At 46.6% G+C, this 20894-nt stretch overlaps 2 protein-coding genes across 2 annotated transcripts in view; one reads left to right on the top strand and one right to left on the bottom strand.

Annotated features, from left to right (window-relative positions):
• Positions 1-3023: 3023 nt before the first annotated feature.
• LOC149363454 (uncharacterized) lies at positions 3024-11155 on the top strand. The gene is made up of 6 exons (XM_089568555.1): positions 3024-3048; positions 3623-3796; positions 4596-4689; positions 7525-7978; positions 8681-8863; positions 10907-11155. The coding sequence occupies exons 1-6, from the start codon at positions 3024-3026 to the stop codon at positions 11153-11155; spliced, it is 1179 nt and encodes a 392-aa protein (XP_089424681.1).
• A 3301-nt stretch (positions 11156-14456) lies between these two features.
• LOC149363453 (nose resistant to fluoxetine protein 6-like) overlaps positions 14457-20894 on the bottom strand; it is a 40330-nt gene continuing 33892 nt past the window's right edge. Inside the window, exons 14-15 of the mRNA XM_089573482.1 lie at positions 20057-20199; positions 14457-16417 (exon numbers count right to left, since the gene is read on the bottom strand). Coding sequence (XP_089429608.1) covers positions 16202-16417; positions 20057-20199 — 359 coding nt within the window. The 3' untranslated portion in view covers positions 14457-16201. The remainder of the gene's footprint in view (positions 16418-20056; positions 20200-20894) is intronic.

Raw genomic sequence — 20894 nt, 5'->3', positions numbered from 1 at the left:
CATTTGTCACAGTAGTGCCTGGAACAAAAAGGTAAATAAAGAGAACGCAGATCCAGCTTGGTCAAATGTTTACGGGAATCCCCCAAGGTGGAGTAGATTTGTAATAAGGGAGTAATTACTCATTGGCATCCACCCGAGCGCAGCCATACGGCCACAAAGGAAAGCTATACAGCTTTCTCAGAAACTTCGTAGTTAAAGAAAAATTCGTCCTGGTCCGGGGTTCGAACCCAGGACCACCGCTACACCGGAGCAGTCGCTCTACCAATTGAGCTAACCAGGACGGCAAGCTTATGGTAGGGCGAGAGCGAATTCATCAATAACTCGAAGTGGGAACTGTGTTGGTGAAATGTTTAGGGGAATCCCCCAAGGTGGAGTAGATTTGTAATAAGGGAGTAATTACTCCCTTATTCTAATCTACTCCACCTTGGGGGATTCCCCTAAACATTTGAACAACACAGTTCCCACTTCGAGTTATTGATGAATTCGCTCTCGCCCTACCATAAGCTTGCCGTCCTGTTTGTGCAGGAGGCCTGGGCCTAGAGCACCTGTATGTGAGACAGTTGGTTGCCCGTTTCTTCTTTTTTCGTGCTTGTTCCCTTCCGATTATTAGAGCATTCTTGCAGGTTAACTTCATGACTCTACTTCCGAACTTAGTAGTTTCTTCCAATTTTACTGAACGACCCCGTTTACTAGGCTTTATGCAGGAAGTTTATGCCTCCGTGCGTTTTTTGACAGTTCGGTTTTCAAATGAGTACTTATATTCTGTTTCGCGCAAAAATCTGTACAGGGATTTGATATCCATGCTCTTCCCGCCCCCACTGTATCGTTCCGTCTACGTTGGGCTCATGGGTCATGATGTTTTAAAGCGAGTGCGTAAAATGCCAATTTCTCCTTGCACCAAAACATTTTTCTATAAATTACACACTGAAACTCTACCTGTCAAGACGTGGCTCGATAGGAAAAACATTTTTGTGTCTTCTGTAAACTGTCGCTTGTGCAATGTGCCTGAAACAATTGAACATTGTTTTATAGACTGCAAAGACGCGATTTTGTTTTGGGATGTGTTGCAAAGGACGCTACAGAAAGATTTCCTCCTAAATTCCTACAGTGTGCGCTACCTTGTTGTTTCCCAACCTGACTCGAATCCTTATGATATGATTCTTCTGATTGGACTTCATAGTCTTTGGAAAACGCGCATGCAAGATCGCAACGTTGAACCTGTTGTTTCGCCCAGAATTCACTTTAGCCGAATGTTGCTGCAGGTAACGGACATTTACAAAAAATCGGACTTTGTACCTGATTGGTTTCCTCTCCTGATGCGCTGTATATCTTTACCGGCCTTTTAGTTATAATATGTTACTATTATGTTTCTGCCACGTAGCGCCTACCTAGGTGCTCTGTAAATAGTTGTTTTTGTGTGTGTATATACATACAAAACCATGTAAATAAATACCATGAAAGAAAAAAAAAAAAGTCCTGGTTAGCTCAATTCGTAGAGCGAGTGCTCCGGTGTAGCGGTGGTCCTGGGATCGAACCCCGGACCAGGACGAATTTTTCTTTAACTACGAAGTTTCTGAGAAAGCTGTATAGCTTTCCTTTGTGGCCGTATGGCTGCGCTCGGGTGGATGCCAATGAGTAATTACTCCCTTATTACAGATCCAGCTTATGGTACGCATGATATGTAAGGTTATTAAATGTCAAAAGGAAGCCCATGTCGACTAACAACTGCGGGTGCTACCGCCCAGCAATCAAACCCTGCGTTAAGCCTCGGGCAACTGTGTTTACACGCAAAGCTGTACTTCCGCCCATTTCATCGCAGACCTCGTTACATGCACCCACTTTTCGTAGTTACAGTAGTTTTTTTATATTTAGCTTATAAGAGCTGTTACTGTCAGGCCTGTCAGCGTGATGGAAAACAAAAGATAAAGAAACCAGGAACGGTGAAAGACTTTTCCTTAATTTAAATCACCAAACCTACGTTTCTTTCTTTTATTTATTTATTTATTTATTTATTATTGTAAAACACTTCGAGCACCTGTCAGTCGCCGCCTGTGTCTTGGCCAAACTCCCGTAGTGGGTCGGCGCCATTATGTTCTTGAGGACATCAACAACAACAACTAATGATGTTTCAAGAGAAAGCAGAAGAAGAAGAGTTCACGAGATGCGAGGTGGTGGTTCCGCTGTGGACGGCATTAAGACTGCTTTTCACCACTGGCTCCCTTCGCGAACCGCATTGAAGAGAAAAGGAGGTATGCTAAAGCTTGAGGGAACATTTCCACATCGGGTACTGCGCCTGCGCGCTGTGCGTTATACCGGAAATAATGACGACCGCTTAAGCCTGCTCACAGAAGCGTGTCCGAATGCCCCATGAGAACTGTCGAAGGCTTCTCGAACGACATAGTATACCGGTGCGATGTAGAGTATACATGCCACGTGAAAGGTGACACTGACATCTTATCTATGTGCAGCCTTTGCATGCTTGGCCAAAGAAAAAAAAACTGGTGACGCTATGATTCTGGTGAACAGTTTCGGTGACGGACTAGGTAGCGTTAACGAAGGTGCAAAGGAGCACGGGAAAGGCTTACTGAGTGAACAGTCAGGCACACTCTCCCTCAGTTATATATAGAGAATTTAAAAACCTGCCGTACAAGTTGCTTGCGACCTCCTTTATGCATCTGCCATTTCTTAGGGTAACAGAGCTGATATCATGAGAAAAAAAGCATTGCTGTCGGCGGCAGGCAGCTAGGCTGTGAAGTGTGATTAGGAAATCTAGGACGGCTGCGGATCAAGCACGACACGGAGTATTGGAAACAATTAGGAAGGACATTTGTTCTGTCCTGCGGGGGGCTTAAGCTGGTGATAATGACGATGAATCATGATAAGTTTTGTATGCAAGATGTGTTTTGCTTTCCTATGTATACAACGTACATACTGACAACGTTTAGTTCACAACTGGCCTTCCCTTTCTTTCATGGCTCCTGCTGGCAGCTTCCGCCCACGTACAAGCCTCGGCCATCAAAGAAATGGCCAACATCACCGCAGCCGAGAGTAAGTTGAGATGATATGAGCGCATTCACGCTTTACCATCTATACTGCACAATTTCTATCAGCGCCTGAGCGGGTGAAAACCCTCTCCAGGCTTTTCTCTCACCGTTTGCAACATAACGATGCAATGTGTGGCAGTCGACCCAAACGTGACCTGCTCCAACCGCCACTGCGCCTGCCTGCCCGTCCATCGAATCGATGGCAGACGATGGACTTTGCAACGACACACGTGAAAAATCCATTCATTTTTATTAGAAGAAACATATGGACCCCTTGGACCAAGAACTTAGCCGTCTCAAAAGTACAATAATGGATGTAGTTGGCAGCAACAATCTCTCGTTACAGTGATAATTTATTGTCTTGTAACTATCGTCTTCGGGGGCTTTATTTGCTGTGTTTTTTGGCGAACCGTATCTGCATCTTCCTCGCCACCTGATGACAAATTGTGTTAACGGTTTGGAGGATAAAAATAAATGTGGGACATGACAACTTGCGCCTCTACGTCATTCAATCCCCTTCGGGGTAGTGCGCATCTAAAGGTGTTACATCGTTGCGTGCATATTTTTCCCCGTGTTAGTGCGGCCCATGTTCGCCCCAGAAGCCGGTGTGTTCTACCCAAGGCCATTGGGTGAGGCGTGTTCCGACGATGCCAACTGCTCGTCCTCAGCCCTGTGCATTGCCAGCCGGTGCAGCTGTCCGCCGGGGTTTGGACCCTTGGGCGACCGAAACTGCTCCGCCATCTACGACACTGGTAGACGTGCCTCTGCGGCGTTTTATTTCTTAAAGAACACTGCTAGATTGTTTGATTGCTTGCTGCACAGCATACAAAAAAAACTTAAATTTGTTTTTGAGGAAATAGTACGCAGTAACTGTCTTACTCCTCGTGTGGACCCCTCAACCACGCCGTGGGAAAATGGAGGAAAGGAGGAGCGAAAGAAAAAAGAGAGAAAAGAGGTGCCGTAGTGGAAGACTCCGAAATAATTTTGACCCCGTGGGTGTTTTTAATGTGCGCGGACATCGCAAAGCACATGAGCGCCTTTTACTTTTCGCCTCAACCGAAATGCTGCCACCGCTGCTGGGTTCGAACCCTGGGTACTCTGGCCCAGTTGCCGAGTGCTCTAACCTGTCACACTACGAGCCGTAGATGCGAGGGAGAAAGAGTTACTGTCGTGGCGTCCTTGTGTCTACATCCTTTTTTCGTCCTTTTGTTCTGGCGCTGAGATCAGGATTCACGGTGTTCTATTCTGCCGTTGTCTCCTTTACATTCCGCTTTTTTAATTTTAGTTCGATAAAGAGAGTGACTGTGCACAGGAGGAGCCAGTCTCAGTATCACTCCAACCAACAAACTAGGCTATGAGCTCCGTCAGTAAATCGCCTCTTATGTTAGTTCCCTGACACTGACAATAACGAGTCATGCCCCAAGTTGTTTACCATTACCCTACGGAGTTACTTATCGCTGATACTGGGAATTCACTGCAAAGTAGTTCAGTAGATACGAGAGCTGCACATTCTCAATGCTTACAGTTTCATGCCTCTTTCATGCCCCGCAGCTCCCGCAGCCTCCTGGATAAGTCTTCTGATGGGGTTTTGGGGCTTACTCCTAATTGTCGTGTTCGTGCTCTGTATCTGCGCTTTCGTCCAAAGGTGAGTACCACTGCATTATTTTAGTTCTCCCCTTTTCGCGCATCGACCTTAAAGGCACCCAGAGTGCTCGGATTGGGTTTCCTTATAGAGTTTATGGAGTTCATAAGAGGCAGTTTCACTCACCCGCGAAGGCATGTGCTGCAGTCACCGGTTACGCACATCGTCAGTTACTTATGTATGGCGCCGCATATTTCGTGTTTTACCAAAGTGTGCTGGGTAGAAAGTTTTGGGAAAAACCCTGGGGTAAATCGTCTAGAACCCATGACCCCTATTATCCTTCAGTTTTGTCGCCAGTACGGCACTGCGCTGCTCCTAAGATGGCTAGAACAGCAGGCGAGTTTATATAGCAGCGAAGAAGAAAGGTGATATACTTAGCTAACAAGGAATCTCAGCTCGAGCCTAAGTTCTTGAAATGCGCACGCTCAGTAAAAACTCGCGCTTGTTAGAACATCGGCATCTTTTCGGGAACATGTCCAATATTCTCGGACACAAATTCCGGGTTGAAAAATTGCATGACACTGTTACGGAAATATTGACAGTAGTGGTCCATTCTTCTGATATGCAGCAAAAATATTCTTTGAAAGTGTTTCCGTCGATCCCATCGATAAGTTAAATCTGCCATAGAAAACCAATGGGGAACAATATTAATGGCAGAAAAAAAGATAACAAAGAAATGCAAGAGTGCTGTCCGTTGACCTGCAGATATATTGACTGTTATAGTGAGATATTTATAGTGAGACCCAGGTTGCCCTTGAAGAGACGCATCTCGCGATCACTCAGTATTTAACTGTCACCTGTCACAATGGGCAGGTTGCATTGAATACTGTGGGCAAGTTGTGATGACGTCACAAGGTCACGTGACCTAGATGGCCCACTTGCTAGCTATAGGGGCCACCCAGGTAGCCCACATAGGTAACCGGTAGAGAACAGGTGGAGGCAGACAATCGGTGCAAAATCGGTTAGTGGGGTCTGTGTTCCAGCGCCCAAAAAATCGAACGCTACCGAAGTCTCAGTTAGCGCGCGGGCTGCTAATCAGGGGAGCTATTGTAAGAGAACTCTGGATATTCCTTACACTAATTTGCGAGGCTTACTTAGATGATGATAATCAATAACGATAGTAAACGCTGACAAGAGGCCCGAACTTCCAGATGCACACTCCTACTCGGTGAATTAGGTGGAATTTTAAAGGGATGGGGTAAAATGATTGTGCAGAAGCTTGATTATGCTTGCGGCTTTTTCTGCATAGAAGGAACGATTGCATGATGAATTTAAAAAATTAAAAACATAATAAGTTCCTTCTCCCCTCCTCGTGCTATAGTCGGCATAGTTTCTAAGCGTTCTGTCCATATGTTGTGGTTCTGAAGTGGGAATTACCCGGCTGAGAACTTCGGGCGAGTATTACTGGCCGTTTTTCTATACGCGTCCATTGTATTTTGCCTAAAGTTCGAAACTACGTTGTTGATGATGGTGATGTACAGAGGGCAAAACACATGCCTAGAACAACCAAACTGTGTGTTCCGGAGCTCCCAAAGCCTCTGCGACCAAGAAGGCAAAAAAATGACGATGAAATTCTATGAGTTTAACAGCACATGTTTACATCCAGTCCATTTTTAACCAAATCTCATCGCTAGTTATCGCGTGTTATGCCCGAAACACGCTCAGAGCGTGTTCCAGACATGCGTTTTGACCTCTGTACACGAAATACCCAATAGTGTTCTTGGAGCTAGCTTAGATGTAGTTGCCATTCATGTTACTGTATTGTGCTTTGTGTTGAAAAGGGGCCTATATATTGTTGATTTTACCGCGAATTCCACTGTTGTAAATAATTTCTGACTGTTATTTTCTGGCTGGTATGAGATGCATGAAATGTGAATTTATAATGAATGTGGAGTGGAGTGAGGCTGTCCGCGATCACGTGACATACCTCCTGCACGTGTCTGGCGCTACCTTTGTCCTCTCCCGCTGTGTGTCTGGGTAGTGAAGCTTTTGCCGGCCACGCTAGCGTTTCAGCGAGGTCACGGGACCACTTCGTCTGCAAAAGCGCATGCCTCGCGCATCCAGTAACGTTTGTTATCACAGCGAGGCACCCGTCGTAACAGCACGCCGCTGAAGACTTCGAAACGCATCTCGTTTAGAAAGGATTAGGGAAATGGTAAAAAAAGCGACGAGTAAAAAAAAAAACTTCTTAAGTTGAGGCTTTCACTCGGTCAGTGTCGCTATTTACGCGGCGTAGCGTAAGGGTAGTCATTTCTTTGACTCGATCTACGAAGAACAAAGTCACTGCTAAGCGAGAAACAAAAAATGAGCAAAACGCTGAGGCGGCGTACTAGTATCGAGCGTTACCAATATCGAACGAATAATGCGTCATCAGCCAACTTCGCCATATTCGGTAAAATTTTCCGTCAAAGCCGGATATCTACTTTTTTGATTCCGACGTATACAGAGCAAGAAGACAAATCGTTTGACATCAATTCAAATGTCATATGTCAATTAGTTTGGCCGTAATGAACGTTTCAGGTTTCAAGTAGTCACGATTTGGGGAACCAAAGGTCGTTGGTGCGAATCCCTATGATACACTATGCTTTGATTCGACCAGTTATCTTATGCTCCGTAACGCGCTAAATAATCTGATACAACTCTGAACATTTTACTCCAATTAGGTGGTCCGCAATCTGGGTACCAATAATACCATCCACTGATCCCACTTGAATTACCTTGTGTTTCATACTAAGGCGGCCTTGAGGAATGAGGGTATTAGAGCTAACGGTCTAAAAACACTGTGGGACCCCATAACGTCCTCCTTAGTTCGTACAAGTCTGTCTCTCCTAACTGCAGGGGATACCAGCCGTCATGGGCACCAGGCTGCGCCAGCCGTAAGCAGTCCGCGACGCTCATCGTCTGGTCCCAGGCCAGCTTCGGCGACCAAATGTACAGCTCGCCCACAGCCGTCCTGCACCCGTCGCAGATCACTGAGTCGACGACCGGCCAGCAGATCGACACCGACCTGTTCAGCAGCGGCTTGCACCTAGACTCTTTGCTTGTGGGGGGCGAGCGCTCCACGGAGCTAACCAACCAGATGACCACGATGAGCGAGCTTCGGGGCCTGTGCAGCGCACCGGAAGAGTCGTTCGTGCGGCCGGTGCTGAGCGGGGAAGAGCTGTACCGAAAGTACCCTCACCTCCGGGACATGCTGTCGTCGTCCAGCGAAGCGCCGAGTGAGCAGCAGCCACTGTCGACATCGACGCCGGTCATCAGCGTTCAGCAAAGCGACAGTTCCTTGACTGTCGAGGCAAGCTCTTACAGCCGCTTTGTTATAGCTTCGGCAGCACTGCATGCATTTCTCAAATCCTGCAGAACTTCATATCGACTGAGTGCTTTGCGAGTTGCTTCATGTTCTTAACATTCCTAATGTTTTTTAAGGAAAACGACAGAATACACATCTTCAGACAAGAGCAAAGGATGTGGACAGCGGCAAGAGTGGACACACATGGACACAAACGCATGCAGCGCAGCGTGTTTGAACTATTATCACTGTCTGCATCCTTTGCGCTGTTTTAAGATTTGAAGAACCAATTCGCCCGCACCTCTAGCCTTGGCAGAATATAGAGTTCGCCGCTTTGTCACGTGTCATTTTGTTCGGGCCTCTAACTTTAAGAACCGGCACCGATGAAGCTTCTTGGAAGCTAAGAAATTTGTCGAAAAAGGTGAGTGCCTCAGGGGAAGGAAAATACGATATACAACGAGATCAACCTAAGGATTTATCAGGGCTTTTGAAATGACTGAGCACCGAAGTCGCAACGCAAGTAATTTTGAAAACTGGCAATGACTAGTTTATTCAAATGGGATTAACGACTGGCGAATGTTTAAGGTACAGCTCGTTGAAAAGGAATTTATTTTGTCGACACGGAATTGCACACATGGTGACAGCGCGCCAGTTTGATTATGTTGCAATTAACGATACATCACAACCACCTCCATGCGGTGTGCACAGTCGGCCAGCAAGATGGAGCGGCGCTCTGCGCTCTCCTCCCCGAAAAGCCGCAAGATAACGCGAAGAGTCGACGTGGCCACCAGGCACGTGGTCTTCCCCTCGAAAGCTGCTACTTCGTCCGCCACTGCCTCAAGGCGAGAGAATGAATCGGAGCCGCGCGGGCAAGCACTGGCGAGTTCCCAGGTGAGTCCATAGTTAAAGAGTATTGGCGTTCAGCATCATCATCGTGATCATAATCACCCTCGGAGTCATCAATACAACGAGGCCCACTGCAGGGCGAGCGATTCTTCGACTTGCTCCTTATTAACCCTAAGGTGCGCCAGCCGCTGAACCCTGTCCCCCTAACTCTGTGCCGACCCCTAACGCCTAACTCTGTGCCGACTCCTAACGCCTAACTCTGTGCCGACCCCTACTAACTGTTTCCTGGTATAGGATTACATGGTTTGCGCGCATCCATTCCCTGCGCAGTCAAAATAAAACAATCAAAAATAAAACCAAAAGAAAGGGGTCGTTAGGTCGTGTTAAACGCGAGGAGCTTATAATGCATTGATGAATGTATCTAAAATATATAGGTTTGTTGTCTAAATTTCCAATGAGCAATGCTGGAAGTCAGAACGAATACCAATAGCTCCATCACCTATGCGAAGCCTTGCATGACATCTCAGGTCCCATTTGCCGGTTGAAAAGCGCTTGAATACGGGGCATAGAAACTAACGAAATGACTTGCACTGGCATTCAGGACAGCGCAGAAAGCTGCCGAAAAGAAAATGTTGTACACTAAAAGAAAGGAAAAGAGCACAACTCGTGAGATAACCAATCAGAGATAATTATTTTATAGTTGACACCAAGGACAAGACATGGGCTAGGCCGGGCATGTAATGTGAAAGTGGGATAACTTGTCGTCCCCTAAAGGGATGCCAGACGCTATATGAAAATGCTAGAGTCATGCTAGACTGACAGGTTAGCGCCACGTGATAACTAATCCGACATTTTTTTCGGTGAACAAAGCTATTATAAGCCAGAAAACGGCGTAAAAATAAATTACACGTGGCGCTGCCACGCACGGACACGTACTGCTGCGACCGGTGAAATATTCAGAGGGTCCCTCGAGGGACGCCATTTTGCTGTCAATAGAAAATTACCGTCGAAATACGAGGAAAGCAACGCTGCGAACTTAGCCAAGAATGCGCAGCGTGTCATATTGAAACAGCGCAAAGGAGACGACGAAAGAAATTAAAGGCTAGACGCAAAAGGATCGCTGAATCATTCGTCTCGCTTTCTGTGCTGTCCCTACTGAAACGTTCCATACGAGTCGCTCGTATGGAATTATTGGAATATGAAGTCCATGTAATATCCAAAAATATATGGATATCCACGTGTTTTGTGAATGGAGTTTATAAAGAATCCATAAAATTTTTATGAGGCTTCTATAAAATGTGCATGACCTCATATGGATTCCGTAAGGTGCCATATGCGCGTTCCATAATGTTCATATCGACCCTATGCACTCTATTCTGACTCCACATAATGGAATTATGGTACTCGACTTATGGAAACTACACAGAAAGTTTAGAACCGCAAGCACTCAACTGCATTCACGCTCCTTAGTGTTTGGTGTGCCGTCGGTGAAGTAGTTTTTTTCTCACTTCAGCTGACTAATTCGCTACTTTGTGCAGGCTGCGGGTTTTCTAATACTGTAATGTGTCTGCATCTTTTTTTTTCTTAGTACGCGCTCATGCAGACGCGCGTATACATGCACGTCGTCATCGCGTGAATTGTGATGTGACCGGATGTTTTCTGCCCAGTGGAAAGGCGGATATGCTGAAAAATATTTGAGAGGCACCGCATACATTGATCATCGTCTTTCATTTGGCTTATTAAAGAAAAAGCTTTTCAGCGGGCGAAACTTTTCAGCGCGTGAGGTGAAAAACGTCTGCAGTTTACGAATAGGCACATAAAATTGCACAAACACAGAAAATTTGTTGTAAATATGTCTGTTAATAAAGAAACACAGGCCATAGGGTTGTGCCGCCTTTAAAAGTTCAGATTAGGTTGTTTTTCATTTATTAATCCGGAAAAAGCTTGGACGTGGTATCCGTCGGGCCAGATAACTAAAAACAACCCTGCTTTCTAAACCTAGTGCAGCTTTTCTGTAAAAAAAAAAAAGAAACTGAGAAACGACCTGGTTTTGAAGACATAGTCTTGAGCTCTGACGTCGAACTCCAGGGGTCCCACGGGGAGTCTGACATCGGTATTTCTTGTTGTCCTGCTGCTGCAAAGGCTTTCGGCACAAGCAGCACCCCGTGGAGCTCTTTCGGATCCTCGATGGACTCGCTGCTCGGGATCCCCGTGGTCGCCCGTTTCTACACGTCCAGCAGCGACACGGGCACGCCAGTGCACACGAATTCCAGGAAAAGCAGCGACGGACAGGCTGCATCTCCTGAGGAGTCGAGGCCCCAAAAAATGGGGCGCTGATGCTAGGCATGGGTCTGGCACGCCACCAGAATGATGACTTTTGATATTTCCATTTTAATTTGTCTTCGGCCTGCGTTTTGGAATCAAACGCCAAATGCCCCACACTTCAAGAGTCGTTTGGAATGTTAACGTGTTTTTATGAGCCCGCATAGGCAGATTTAGAAACTACATGATAAATTTGGTACAGGACATTCCTCAGTGGCAATTGATGTTTAATGGAGTATTGATTCAATAACTATCTGGTGTTGTTCCTTTTAGCGTGCTTTCGTTTTATGATAACTCTGCGTATCTAGACATTGAAGGCTGGGATGCTAATGCGCTTTAACTGTTCGCATTTCATTTTGCCGTGGCTCCTTCGGCTTGCTTACAGTCTACTGTGTGCTAGGCCATCATCCTTATGTTGTTGTGGCGTATCTACAGTCGATGTGACTTACAAGTGATGGCTGTATGCTGGCACAATTCACTGCACTAAGGAAAAATCACAATTATATATAGGAACCGCAAGCGATGAAAGTAGGTGATTTATTATATATATTTTTCCATTCGAAAGAATCCTTAGTAGCCTTGAAGCATACGGCCAGAATTGGAAATAATCAAGTAACTTTTTTATGCACAATGTCACTAACCAGGCTACCTATTCTCGTAAGTAAAAAAGAGAGGGAAAAACTGTTCACACAAAGTGGGAAATTTTCTGATTATTTCCCCACTAAATTTGAGAATGACATTGAGGTATTCCAGGCAAAAAATAAAAATAGAGAACAGAAAAGAAGGTCATTGTCACATATAATTGCGGAGCGATCAATAAATGGATGCTCAAATTTTGTTCCCTCTCGTATTGCCCACGACTGTACACAGAGAACTTTGTGATGCCCGAGTGTTGACTAATATCAATGACAAAGTTCTCGTAATCTGGCAGAACTGGAAGTGTGGATCTACACGCAGCAGTAACTGTGCATGCTTTAGCTCCAGATCACTGCGTTTCGGCGGCGTTAAGCTTGCGCAGCAGTTGTGGCTGTGCGCAAAATTCATTACACAACTGGATAAATGTTCACGCAGCCTTCTTATGTGCACACGCTTTAGAGACTTCCAGTAAGTCTACACGCACTGAATATTAGAGTATGTCCTAGAAGATAATTACTTGCTTTCTAAATTTCGAAGGGCATTCATTAGGCTTTAAAGTATAGGTGTCGCTCTTCCTATCGGTGACAGGAAGGAAAAATATCGAAGGAGACATTTATAGCTGAAGAGAGCATAACTGCTTGCCCCGTAGTAAACTGACGCTTGGCATCGCGCTCAGGCGAGCGGTTGTTGCATGATTTTCACCTTCTCTCTGATGCAGGTACCTACATCTTAGTCTGAGTTATGAACATCTAGACCACTAGGTGGAGACTGCCTACAAAATTCAGGAAACACTTTCACTCTCTATAGTGCTGCAAGGTGAAAGCGTTTCCTGCCGAACTGTTTGTTTGTTTTTATTTTTCGTATTTTTTTATTTTTTTCTGATCTTTGTGACCTGTTTCTTATTTTTATTTTTGTTTCTTTTCTTATTTTTATATATTTTTACATTTTATTTATGAAACGCACGCATTCACTAGAAGCGCCTTTATTCATGCCCAAACCAGATTCATGCTGGCTGAGCACGACAGTGCCGTGTGTATGTACTGTCGGGGACAAAAGTGGTATACTCCACGCGGCGGGAGCCGGAGCAACAGAAAACTGCGTTGCAACGCCATCTACAGGCGCCATCTCGGACCCAGATAGCCAATGCGTGTCCTTTATTATCAGCAGGCATGTCGCTTGGCTCGTTTCAATATTTCAGAAATGCGCTGCTTCCACGACTAGTTAGCCACGCGCGCGCGGGCATTCGATCAAATCATGACGGTGCGCGCGCCGGCTCTCAAGCCATATCTCGAACGCGCGTTGAAAAAAACAAGACACAAAATGAAAAGAGGGCTACTGCTGCGGCGCCGCTCGGCATTTTGGCGAGCAAAAGCACGAAACATTGAAACGAGTCAAGCGACATGCCTGCTGATAATAAGGGTCACAGATTGGCTGTCTGGGTCCGAGATGCCACCTGCAGATGGCATTGAAACGCAGTTTTCCGTTGCTCCGTCTCCGCTCGCGTGGAGTATACCACTTTTGTCCCCGATAGTACATAGCGTTTAGTGTGCTTTGTTGATTGATTGTTTTGTTGAATGTTATGTGTAAAAGCCAAGCAATAAAAAAAAAGCCTTCGCGGCGGTATGGTAGCCTCTCCGCTTCAAATTCCAAAGGTCCTGGTTCGATTCCCAGCCCTGGCACATTTTTTTTAAAGTAGTGACGCCGAAACGCGGACAACTCTGCCGATACGGCTGCTAACGACCGTATGACGCATTAAAGGCTTTCGCCTTATTACACTTTTGTTTCAGGAAGTGCTCCACTGATGTGCTCTGCAAATGTCTAAAACTAATAAAGCAGACTGCTTTATTCTAAACTATCTTCTGATTCATGAAGTTTTTTTTTACTACATCGCACCAGATAATGAGTTGTGATTTAAATTTCCAAGCTGCGTTATTTGTTCCATTTTAGCCTACAACTTTGTCTTCTTTATATTTTCTCAACTTTTTTTGCTCAGATCTTTCAGACGGAAAATTCAAATTTGGAGACCATTGGTTGTGGCGCCAGCTTCGCCGCAGGTTCGGCACAATATTGGACACAGTTTTCAGAGATTAGTCGCTAAAATTATTTCCTTCTTAGCATGCCTGAAAAACCATCACACGCGAGAAGTGCTAGGAATAAATTACGGTTAACGAAATCTGCACGAGAAAGAGAGAAAGGAATTTTAATGAGGAAAAGGTGGAGAGGTCAGCCGGCGGTAACATGGCCCTGGCCTGCTACTCCCCACGGTGTTAAGCATATCCTTCCTATGTGCATATGCAACGTTTTATTGTCAATAACATAACTAATATTGCCCTCAACACTCCAGTCTCTCAATGAAGAGAACAAGGTAGCCTCGTGTACCGCTATGCTTTTTCTGTTCACCAGCACTAGTCACGTGCAGTGCGTTCAGCCAGGTACTGTGTGGTTGTTTCCAATGAGTTCCGACCCCTTGGTGTTCACCGTTCTTCTCCAATTGTAAAGACAGTCATACTCACCAGTTTCACTTACTGCAATCTGGAGGTCTTACCAGACATCCAAACCTCATTTCAAGGTTCCCTAACTGGAGGAGTAGTAGAAAACGAGCTTGTTTTGAGTGAAACACAGCAAAACCGGTCTATGCCGAGTTGTTTCGAAAACTTTCTCGTTCGCTGCTGGTTTTCATTATAACGTAAACCCTTTTCCTGTAAGGTATAACAGCTCTTGAGGTTGCAACTGAAAAGTTTTTGTTGCAGCATTGTGATTTTTCTTTTCCTTCCGCACTTCATTGGGTCCAGCCTACCTCCGGATAACAAATCTCTGCATTGGAACATTTTTCACAACACATGTATTATGACGACCTCTGCTCCATGCGTGATTCACTGTGGTGCAACGAACTTTGTGCCGAAGGATATGTCATGCAAAACACATAGATAACGATAAGTGCCCAATTAGCCAAGCTATAAACAGATGTTGGTAGGAAACTTTTGAAACGGGCTTTGAAAGCTTGCAAAAGAAACTGGTATGGAATCTTGAAGCCTTGAGGACACAAAAGAGCAGAACTTTGAAGTGATTTATGAACTTTAATGAAGACCTTGTATCCGAACGTTCCCATCCATTTGAAATACAGATGAAAATATGATGGTACTCCTTTCTTGTTCATCGCAAAGTCTGCAGTCACTTGCACGTACGCATTCACGGTCTCATACACACAATGACAACTGAAAATATGAACACCAATGGATTCTTGACACTGCACAAAAGTTCAGCTACCATTGGCGTTCTCGTCCTTAATTTCAGTGCTCCACTTTACGCTCCATTTGCCGAGAGCGATTTCCGAGGCATAGTTTATGCAGCTCCTCTTCACACCCCATCAAAGAAAAAGCTTGGCAGGTGTAACATCTTGATTTGTTAATCAATTACTGCTACAGTAATGAAATTTGTTAAGAAAAAACGATATCTTGGCACAACGCGCTAAGCCTAACATTATGTTCTTCATCCTTGCTCTTATATTTCTGCGCAGCACCTTATTAGCACCCTTATCAGTTCTAGGTCAGGAGTTAGGTACTTCACGCATCTACCCAGTATGCTAAGCGTTCCGCCATGTGGTCATGCAGGCCAACGTGTCTTTCGTCTTGTGGGGACACACAAATGCAGCCCGACGCAAGGGCATTGCGCATGTATGACGCAGTCCTTGCTCTCCGGAAGAGAGAGGCACAATCATGGCTGTTATTGTGGCGATGATGCGTGCTGAGGGCCACGAGAACTGCCCGCAGAAGAGCTTTGCTTGAGCTCTGTCGGTGGAGGGTGTTGCTCAGATGGGAACTTGAAGGTACTAGCGGTCAGGGCCAGCCACCGGGATTTTCTTTGCAGTTCCTACAGGAGAAGCGCCTTTCTTTATTCTGCGGTGACTGCACACCGGCACTAAATCTTCAGACATTGAAACTGGCGGTGCTGGTTGTCAGTGGTAGCGACGCCTGGAGCTGCGCTGATATATCCCTTTTGAACCAAGAATGGTCTTGTCTCACTATATACAATGCACACCAGCGCTGCATTCTGTTGTTGTCCCCTTCAGCTGTGTTGAGCTGTGAGTCTGTTGCGGAGCATAGGTCTAATGAAAACCCTCTCTTGTTTGCACCATCGCTTTGATGTCGCTGTTTTCGTTTGATGCCGGTTAAGCACTTCTTTTAATCTTCCTTCTTGGTGCGTCAGTCGTTCGGGAGGCAATAATTCAAGAACGACACTAACAAGGAGGAGTGTCCTCTAGGAGCAGAACGCTCCCACCTGGCATTCTCCGCAGCTTGATATCCACAATAGAGTCAGTTCATTTTGCGGGCCGTTGCACGCAACCGCACAAGACGTCTACGTGAGCCAGAGCTGCGAGGCACTCTCAGGAATAGTAAAAGCCAAGTTATCCTCATTGCCGACTAGTTAGCAGCGGGAAATTACGCTGTCTTCAATTTTTATCTCCGGCTTCTGAATGTTTCCGTTGCTGTTTGGTTTAAGCTCCCGCCTTCTTGAACCTCCACCTCCAGTGAGCATGCCGAAAAGCAGCTTGTCCAGTGCGCCCGTCGGAGCTTCGCATGCGAGGAATGACAAGAAGGCCAGCTGGAAGCTCCAGACTAGCACTGAGTCGAACAGCGTCACCTGGAAATAAATTTTAGTAGCGTCATTCTCTATGGCAAGTACAGAAGGCAGATTCTCAAAAACAGCGGTGAAGGCCGCTAGAGAAGATGTATTGTTTGTTGGAATTACGAATGCGCCTTGATTGCAAAAATATGCACATCTGCATCATCCATTACGGAGCGTGGTATGTAATACTGAAATAACAATACAACATTCGCTTGACTATTTGCTGACGACCACACGGTGCCAGAGGAAAATTAGCGCAGGCGAATTGAGTGACTTACTTTCCGAATTTCGCGGCAGTTGACGGACTCATCAAGAACATTCCGCTCATTATGGCTAAACGTCTATCCAACCAGTGCCTCAAACCACTGCTTCTCTGCATTACTCCGTGGAGTAAGCTAAATGGGACCGGAAGTAATACGGGGCTTCTCTTCAGCCTGATTTTGCTCCCACCAACCAAAACTCCGCCCTCATACATCATTTTCTTGGCGTTATCTCCATTTGATGTCGATGTAAGAAATAATCGAGTAATGTGCCGAAGCTGGAATTATGAACTTTGGAAACACGCAAATGCTTCCACTCAGATCTGTTTAGATCTGTTCATTCGCCATTTTCCATATCAGCACTGGCTTCTATAAGTCGCAGTATTAGGGTAAAACTTTATTTTTCAACAGATATAGGATAAGCGTGAGCGTACCACCTAGGCGGCTGTCCGGAGTCCTTGGACCCGGCCGACGTGTTTGGTCTGTCGGCTCAATCCTAGTTGTATCTCGAGGGCTGAGCTTAGCAGCAGAGTCCCCCCAAAAGTCGTGTTCTAGTTTCTTCATCTATGATCATGATCACAGATCATGATTTCAAAGTAAATACTCGTAGCCACACCCCCTCTTTGCTTTCGAACACAGCCAGCGGTAATGTTCCTGCACCGTAACATTGATCCTTATAAGGAAATCTAGTGCGTAGGAACCGGCTCCAGCAAAAACTAACTCTTTTTCCTAGCCAACTGCCCTCCCCGTGACCAGCGTTTACAGCAAGCTTACTTCTTTCACCGTGAATTAGTGGCGGAGCACAACATGCAGCCTCACCGCCAGTTGGGCGGGAGTTTTTTGAAGCTGAAGAAATGCAACTTCCTATAAAACACGCACAGTTAATTTTCCAAACATGCTAAGCTGAGGAAACGTTAATCCTGGCCGCATTTTATACGCATAAGCTCAGCGTGTATTAGGACAGAGACGCGGACTTGGGTGTCTTCGGGACGAGAGAAAAATTAGTGAAATTGTTAGCCAGCATCCCCAACCCGGCATAGCTATCTTTACCGGATTATATTAAATCAGTCTGGCTTGGGGAAGTGCCACTCCCCATCGGCTAGAAGACCGTGGCCACCTTCATTCCTAAAGCTGGCAAGGCCATCAACACGAACAACCTCCGTCTCATCTGTCTGCCTTCCTGTGTAACCAAACTCGTGGAGACAATGGTACGCTACAGGTTGTTCGAGTTCATTGAATACTAACACCTTTTACACCATGTTCGGGTTTCACCCACACCGATCTACACAGGATGTCCTGCTACAACTCCATAGGGCCACCCTCGACCCCGTCGAATGCCCCCACAATGACACTCTCCTTGTATTTGAAGGGAGCATTGGACAACGCTACCCAGGAGATCATTCTCACCCACCTCTCTCAAACTAACTGCGGCAGATACGCCTTTCAAGACAGCCACCAGTTCTTGGCCGACCGAAAATTTTACATTCGAATTTAGGATAAGGAACATTGTCCTTTCATTTAGGAACCAGGGGTACACCACAGGGCGCGATGCTCTCTGTCCTCTTATTCAATCTGGCTGTGATGCATCTACCGGCCCTGCTGGGCGCTGTCGCCGGTGTGCAGCATACGCTGTACGCCGATGACATCACCATATGGGCCACACAGGGCTCCCTGGCACACATTGAAGCCAACCTGCAGGAGGCGGCGACCGTAGCGGACCGTTATGCTCGCCGCTACGGCCTCCAGTGTTTCCCCCTAAAGGTCTGCATTTGTGCTCATACGCCCCTCGCCAAAAGTGCACAGCCAAAATTGCATTGTCTCTTGCGACAGGTCCAATCTCTGAAAATATCGTAGTCCGCGTACATACTGTGGCTCTTTATACATCAACACAGATAATGAGAAACGGCATTGGCCAAACTCTGTAAGGTGGGGAACCAGGTGGGCCGTATGGACCGCCGGTTTTCTAACAAGCGAGCGGGGTTGCGATGGATGGACGCCTTGCGGCTGGCGCATGCATTTGCAACCAGCCGAATTCTATATTCCACTCCGTACCTGCACCTACGGAAGCAAGACGAGGAATCACTTGAAGTAATCCTCCACAAAACTATTAAGCGGGCCCTTAACCTACCCGCGAATACCTCCAACCAGCGACTCTTCGAGCTGGGCATGGTGAACACATTTCGGGAGCTTCGGGGAGCCCACTTGACCAATCAATACACACGTCTCTCGAAGACATCGTCGCGTCGCCGCCCTCTTGCCCGACCACACATCCAGCACACCACTCTGATGGAAGAGCGCGTACGTATTCCATCCCAATTGAGATACGCCCTTCACGTGCGCCCTCTTCCCGCGAGCATGACCTGTGACGACCATAATGGCCGGCGCTTCGAGCGGGCGGAAGCCCTGGCTCGCCACTACGCATCGAAACCCCGCGTATTCTACGTGGATGCCTCCGGCCTGCTCCATGGGGGATGGTACACGGCCGCAGGCGTCCACCAATCCAAAACAGTGAACAACCTTACTTCCCGAGGCCGTGATATAACACACGTGCATGAGGTCGCCATTTCTTTGGCATCCCACTTCGAAAACAATTTTTTTCCGACTCGCAAGGGGCCTCCCGGAACGTTGAGCAGGGCTGGGTACCGTACCGAGCCTACCACCTTCTCCAAAACAGCATCTATACCGGGGACCCCGCTCACCGGCGTATCGTTTGGGCTCCTGCTTACACGGGCTTTGAGGAAAATGAGGAAGCTGCCGCCGCCGCCAGCACACTCTCTCACTGGAAATCCCCCTCCGACCCCGAAGATAAAGAACTCGAATTCACTCTGGCTTACTCGTTCAAGTACATTGTTTTATTCTATCATATCACACGGCCTTTATCCCCGCCCGTATTAAGGTCTCTCCAAAAGACAGAGGAGCTGCTTCTGCTTCGCCTTTATTCGAATACTTGGCTGTGCCCGGCAACTCCTGAAAACTTCGGCCCTTCTTTCTCGGACAGCTGTACGTACTGTGCGCAGAAGACTCCGGACATCTACCACATGGTGTAGGCCTGCCGCTCCAACCCCGATATCTTCCCTCACCCCAACTCCACCAGGGGGGGACTTGGAGGCGACCTTGCTTGGCTGTTCTGACCTAAAGCCTCAAAGGCCCTGGTTGAGCGCACCCGGGCAGCGGCCGACGCCAGTGGGGTACAGACCCAAACTAGTGTTTGTGAAGGCCGGCCCCTTAAGAGTTGGTGCAATTCCTGTACCAATAAAAGTTTTTCGTCATCGTCATCTTCTTCCGAGCCATAGCTATTAATCAGTACATGGGTGAATGTGACCGTGGGAAGTATCATCAAGTGCGGAAAGCCTTTAGAGGCCAGCGACTGTTTTGAAAGGAGACCAATACTTACTGTATTGAATTTGGACCAGAATAAGCGTTCCCTAGATGCGTGCAGGAGAAGCTCGATGAACGGAACGTGGATCAGGTAGACGCCGTATGAGAGCTTGCTCAGTGGCACGAATGCGCCCCAGGACAGGAACGTATTGACAGGCCCTGCAGGAAGGTTGTGGGGATAGCACATGCATACTTGAGAATGCAGAAATGCTTGAAAAAGTTAGAGTGCCAAAGCTTCATTTTCTTGCAGACTAGGACCCAGCATATGTCCTTTCTAGAGTACGTCAGCCTCTCTCTTAGCAGAAAGCTACCCAATAAAGCTATCTATAACGCCTCTCTGCTCAGGTAAGTAAAGTGTACCAGTGCACTGCTGAAGCGGAAATGTTTTGCGAATGTGAAGTGATATAAGCTGTGGTTACGCAGCCCGAGGCGCGTAACCAGAGGCCTACAGTTATGAAGTAGACGTTTCACGATTGTAGATTGCACTGTATAGCATATAAAGTTGTCCTAGTATAGCTACGAAGAGTGAGCTGATTTCATTCTGTGAAGGACAAGGAAGCACACGATTTCTCTCTGGAATATTTTTTTTGATGGGTTTGGTGGGAAGCGTCGTTTACCAGGCACTTATCCAGAAATGTTCTTCGGTTGAAAGCCTCCAAGGCATTGCTAAGCTTCTTGCGGACTTCTGGCCGGCACGATAGGTTGTGACTTCACCGAACGCTGACTTTTTAGAGTGTCTCCAATTTTCTGTTACTCCCCTTTCTCTTTCATTTTTTTATTCCCTCACTCCTTTTCCCCCGTGTAGGGTAGCAAACCGACTATTCTTCCGGTTAACCTCCCTGCCTTTCCTCTTC

The sequence above is a fragment of the Amblyomma mixtum genome, chromosome 2 (assembly GCF_055824585.1).
Source record: "Amblyomma mixtum isolate Tamu chromosome 2, ASM5582458v1, whole genome shotgun sequence".
Taxonomy (NCBI): Eukaryota; Metazoa; Arthropoda; class Arachnida; order Ixodida; family Ixodidae; genus Amblyomma; species Amblyomma mixtum.
The sequence above is the reverse complement of the archived record's forward strand: the minus strand, read 5'-3'. Positions and strand labels throughout refer to the sequence as shown.

Coding starts and splice junctions, on each gene's coding strand:
- LOC149363454 (XM_089568555.1), top strand. CDS start 3,024: ATGGCCAACATCACCGCAGCCGAGA. Junction 4,690..7,524: donor ATCTGCGCTTTCGTCCAAAG/GTGAGTACCACT, acceptor TCCTAACTGCAG/GGGATACCAGCCGTCATGGG. Junction 7,979..8,680: donor ACAGTTCCTTGACTGTCGAG/GCAAGCTCTTAC, acceptor CGGTGTGCACAG/TCGGCCAGCAAGATGGAGCG.